Source organism: Nicotiana sylvestris, chromosome 2 (genome assembly GCF_000393655.2).
Source record: "Nicotiana sylvestris chromosome 2, ASM39365v2, whole genome shotgun sequence".
Lineage (NCBI taxonomy): Eukaryota > Viridiplantae > Streptophyta > Magnoliopsida > Solanales > Solanaceae > Nicotiana > Nicotiana sylvestris.
The window spans coordinates 100,334,271-100,339,755 of NC_091058.1; the positions used below are offsets into that span (position 1 = coordinate 100,334,271).

Below are 5,485 nucleotides of genomic sequence, written 5' to 3' on the forward strand. Positions count from 1 at the left end.
CGTCAAATCAACTTAAGCTTAGCTCGAGGATTAAAAAAAAACTTAAGAGGTATTCTATTTTAAAGATCGCCCATTGATCAATAAAAAACCTAAGAGTTTATTATATTATAACATCAAATTTTTCACAAATGAAGACGAAACGGAATTCAATGCAAATCAAAGATGAAACAAATAGATTCTTTGTATTTATAAGAGATGTTTACAAAAGATATTTACAATACCCATAAGGGGCCCTTGCACAAGAACACAAAAACAAAATAAAGGAACCTAATCTACTTCGGGGCCACATCTTCAAGAACTACATCCTCGGGAGTTGCGTTTTCGGGAACCTCCTCCTCGGGGACTTAATCTCCATCTCCTCCACTCTCGGAGCCACTAGCAGAATCCTCGTCATCAAAGAGCAAAGCGGCAGCCTCTTCCTCCAAAGTCTTTGCTTTTTCAATGTTAACTGAGAGGTTGAAGCCACGAGCGTGCACTTCCTCAAGGGTTTCTCTCCAGGATTGTCGCCTGGCATGGTCAAGAGAACATAATAACTTAAATTCGGCCGCAGCAGAGATATCCTTTGCCCGAGTGTTTGCGTCTTCAGCGTCATCTTGGTACGAAGACACAAATGCCTCTGCATCAGATTTGGCCTTTGCAAGCTCAACAACAGATTTAGCTTCGAGCTCCTCGATTTTGCGGCTTCGGGACAGGCTTTCCTCCTTTATTCTTTGAAGCTGGTGTTCGATTGAAGTCAGATGCTCTTGAAGTGTATCTTTCTCCAAGGCGAGACGGTCCATGTGTTGTTTCAACCCTAGGGTCTCAGCCTTTTTCATCTTGAGCTCCTCTCGAAGCTGCTCCACTAGCTCGCCCTTCTGCTGGGCCTGCAAAGTTGAATTGTTAGTCGCCAAATCAAGTAAATGCATAACAGACCTTCAAAGGCTATTTTACCTTTTCAATAAGCTCGGTTTGTTCTTGACGAGCCTTCGCCAACACGGCTCGGAGATCGCTGATCTCCCCCTCTTTTTTGATGTAGAGGATCTTAAGTTTGTCCATCTCTTCCACGAGCTTCTCGAGTTCGACTTCGTATCTGGTAAGCTCGGCCCGATATTTGGCAAATGCTTGTTGGTGAAGCAATATGGCCTTCTCACAAAGAAAAGGAGTTAGTCTTAGAAAGGTGAAAATTAAATTCGAAGCGTAGTCATGAAGACAAAAATTACTTGTTTGAGAAGCTTTTCGGCCTCATAAAAAATAAATGAGGCATCAAGATCGGGGCCATCTTCGAGCCCTGAAAGGCACTCTAAAAAAATATCACTCCCTTTATGGGTCATTCCCACATCAAGAGTCCTCATGGCCTAGGCATCTCGGAATTTCCCCCGGAGAACATCAGGACCTGCGACGAATCATCCACATTGATTACCCCAAGTGATTCACTCGGGATGTTATCCTATCTTTGAAGGTCCTCGGAACCGGCCCCTCGGTCTCACCCTCCAAATGACCTCCAAGATGAGGTGTTCTTTTGCTGCCCGATGGCTCAGGGACTTTGCTCGAACTACCCTCCGAGATTTCTTCAGTTCGAGAGTGGACCGTATCAGCCACCATCGATTCGGCGGTCTTCGAAGCATCAGTGCTTCCTCTTTTCCAAACTACCAACAGGTAGTCGTCATCTTCCCCCCTCTTCATCCTCATCCCGAAGGCGTTGGGCCGTTTCTAGAGACAGGACTACAGTATCGGCCTTAGGTTTTCGAGCCTTGCTTTTCTTTGGCTTCGTGGAATTTGCAAGCGACCCCCTCTTTATTTTCTTTTCCTTGGAAGGCTTTGGGATCTCATCCTCACCGGGCGGGGGCGGCGGCATAACAATGGCGTCTCCGAGGCTTGCATAAAGATAAAGTAAGTATTTTACTAAGAAACATAAGTATTCAAACAAGAGAACTCACCATGGTTTTTAGCCTCCCATCGACCCTTGGCCAGGTCACGCTAGTTGCGCTCTGCGTATGAAGAAGTAGATGCCAGTTGCTGAACCAAACCTTCGAGGTCTGGGACCGTGCCAGGAAACCAAACAATAGCCATATCATCAAAAATGTATTAGATCGAGAAATATATAAGGTCGAGAAAGAGTAGGGAAAGCAGAATATGAAGTCACTATCGATGAACCTGTACTTACATTTCATGTTCCATTCCTCCGAGAATGTCATCCTCTCAACAGGAATTAGGTCGGAGGTCCTAATTTAGACAAACCAATTTATCCATCCTCGGTCCTTGTCCTCATCGATGCTGGAGAAGAGAGATTTCGTAGATCGGCATTGCAGCTTTATCAGACTACCTCGATAAAGGTCAGGGTTGAATAGTCTGATCAGGTGGTCGAGGGTAAAAGGCATCCCCTTGACCAAGCTCGAGAAATATCTGATTAGTTTGATGATGCGCCAGAATGAAGGGTAGATCTGGCCAAGCGTCACCTAGTATTGTTGGAAAAAATCCAAAATCATTGGGTCTATGGGACCCAGAGCTGGATCTGCAGGACCCAACGTGAATGGGTAGGTATACACGCTTAAGTACCCTGCCTTATCAGTAGTGATGTCCTCTTCAGGGGAAGGAATCACCACATCTTTGTTCTCCTAGTTGCAGTCTTTTTTCACCTGCTTGAGCTCATTTTCGGTTATCAAACAGATGTATCGGTATATGGGCTCACATCGGTTTGGTGTCGATGCAGGTTTATCGATTTTGAAATCGAAAGCTAGTTTGCACGGTGGGGGAATGCACTCTTCGATACGAGGTGGCACTACCACTCTACCTCTAGCAGGCCGCAATGATGAAGAAGCTTTTTCTTTCTGAGGGAAAGTTTTAGATGTTTTAGACATTGCGGTTTATAAATTCAAGAGAAGAGAATGAGTAGATGCTGAAATAAGAGCAAATTGAAAGAAGGGTAAACTCAAAGAAGTTGGAAGAGTTAAAGGGATTTTAAGAGAGATTTGAGAAGTAAAGTTTGCAAAAATCGTGAAGTTGGCCTATTTATAGAGGCCGCTTAAGCGTTTTGGGGAAGCCAAATGACCGACCATCAGCCGCCTCCTATTAGTGACCTTGGAAAACTATGCAGATGCGACCTTCAGTCAATTCAGTCGCTGATGTCACGAGATTGGCGTCATGATCGAGGCATCGAAGGGTTGAGAATCAATTCGTTTCTTATCATTTTATTCTAAGAAACGCGGGGACTATATGTATATGGTCAAAATCATATGCCTCCGATTTTGTAAGCTCGAGAAGTTGCATCGAGGACAAAAGTTTGATATACACCAAGCTCGAGCCCGAAGGTAGAATACAAGACTCGAAGACCTAAGTGATCGAGGAATACCGAATCCAAATACAACCTACTCCGAGACAGTGCTGTTATGATTTTGTTACAGAAGGACAAGATTCCCGCCACATCCCCAAGATCATGGCGTAAATTCTGAAATAGATTTGTATGAATTAGTTCAAATCCATACTAGACGGTTATACAACTGTCCCAATAAGATTCCTTATTGTAAATGTCACGACCCAAATCGATGGGCCACGACGGGGGCCTGATTCCTACCTGTCAAACACCCCTAAGCATGCGTCTAAGATATGAACCTGAATAACATCTATTGCATTGCGAAAATAACATACATGAAGGAAACCTACCATCGAGGCATATGTACGTATACATGCAGAATATAGTGGGCGAGCCGGCAAAGCTACTATAGACAACTATACATCCAAACTAAAAGCTGACAAGGCCACATACAACCCAACTAGACATACTATCTACACACCTCTAATAGAAACATAACTGTACAAAGACGGGACTGAGCCATATCATACCCATAATAACATCAAATTCTACCATATCTAACTCGATTAGATCTGCTACGGCAGATCGACCATGAACTACTATTATACAACCCTTATATACCCGCTTATCTATCACTGAGTCTCCAACATGTGTAGACATATCAAAAGGTTTAACCAATTCAGGTTTTATTCCAAACTTACCAACAACTAACGGAGTAATGTATGATAAGGTGGGACCTAGGTTAATCAGTGAATATACATCATATGAGGATACTCATAATATACCTGTAACAACATCAGGCGATGACTCCTGGTCCTATCGTCCTGCCAACGCATAAATGTGGTTCTGAAGGTTGCTCGAGCTAGATGCTCCGCCTCTGCCTCTACCATGACCTATTGGTGCTCGGGGACCTTGCCTAGGGGGCGTACTAATGATGACGAACCAGCTATAGATCCCGATGGCTGAGCTATGCTTGCATCACCTCTCATCGGACAATCCCTCATAACATGGCCCGAATAACCACAAGTATAACAAACACCTAACCCCATAAGGCATTGCCCGGTATGCTGCTTACCACATTGAGTACATCGTGGCAAGGGTGGCCTCATCTGATTTACCTCACCCCTATATTGAGAACTTGAGGCCCTGAAATTCTGACCAGACCCTGAATATGTAGAATGATCAAATCTCTTACTGCCAAACTGAGGGGGCGCGCTAGGCGAGGGATGGGATGGATACCTCGAGTACTACTGCCTATGACCACCTCAAAACTCACCAAAAGGACCCGAAGACCTCGCTCTCTTTTTCTGGGCCCTATCATGCTCACGATTGGCCCTCTGTTTCTGTTTACGCTCCTCTACACCCTGAGCATATGCCTGAATACGAGAAATATCCATGTCTGGCTGAAGTGAGACTGACATACAATCGTTAATAAAGTAAGGTTCTAATCCCATTACAAACAGGTGAACCCGATCCTCCATCTTAGATACAATAGTGGGAGCATACCTAGCCAACAAATCAAACTGAAGACTGTACTCACAAACACTCATGTTACCCTGCCGAAGGGTCAAGAACCTATCAACTCTGGCCCGTCTAAGCTCTGGTGGCAGATAATGACGAAGAAAAGCTTCTGTAAACTCCTACCATACCACTGGGGGGCATCCTCACCTCTAGACAATTCCCAAGACTCGTACCAATTAACTACAACATCTCGGAGTCTATAGGAAGCTAGCTCAACTAACTCAGTCGTAGTGGCCTTTATTACCCATAACATCCTCTACACTCTATCAATAAATACCTGAGGGTCCTCATCCAGATGTGCCCTAGTGAATACTGGAGGGTCTAAATTAATGAAGTCATGAACCTTTGCACTGACGGACCTATCTGCATGACCAATACCTACTTCCTGATGCCGAGCCTGTACGGCTACTAATCGGGTCAATAACTGAATATCATCTCTCATCTCTTGACCCGGCGCATCCAGCTGAAGTGCTAAATGTACAGGGGCGGGCGCTGGAGCTGGTGCCCCTCGGAGCTCTTCTGGAAAGGGCGGGGTATGTGAAGTCTAAGATGGAACCTCACCATGAGACTCTCCCCGAGCCCTGGTAACTCGTGGCGCTCGACTAGTAGTCTCACCAGCCACGGACTTTTCCTTCTGGGCGGCTGTACTCTTTGGAGGCATTACTGAAATATAAC

The 5,485-nt window shown here is 45.0% G+C and overlaps 1 protein-coding gene across 1 annotated transcript; it reads right to left on the bottom strand.

Moving 5' to 3' along the window:
- Nucleotides 1–344: 344 nt before the first annotated feature.
- On the bottom strand, nt 345–5,252 carry LOC138885320 (uncharacterized). Its single transcript, XM_070166258.1, has 3 exons — nt 5,088–5,252; nt 931–1,122; nt 345–863 (listed from the first exon to the last, which is right to left on the bottom strand). The coding sequence occupies exons 1-3, from the start codon at nt 5,250–5,252 to the stop codon at nt 345–347; spliced, it is 876 nt and encodes a 291-aa protein (XP_070022359.1).
- Between the last annotated feature and the right edge of the window lie 233 nt (nt 5,253–5,485).

Bases quoted from the DNA above. Each gene is read 5' to 3' on its own strand.
- LOC138885320 (XM_070166258.1), bottom strand. From the start codon at position 5,252: ATGAGAGATGATATTCAGTTATTGACCCGATTAGTAGCCGTACAGGCT. The intron at 1,123-5,087 runs GTATTTATTGAT...CTTTGTGAGAAG, and splicing joins ATCTGGATGAGGACCCTCAG to GCCATATTGCTTCACCAACA. The intron at 864-930 runs GTAAAATAGCCT...TCAACTTTGCAG, and splicing joins AAACCGAGCTTATTGAAAAG to GCCCAGCAGAAGGGCGAGCT.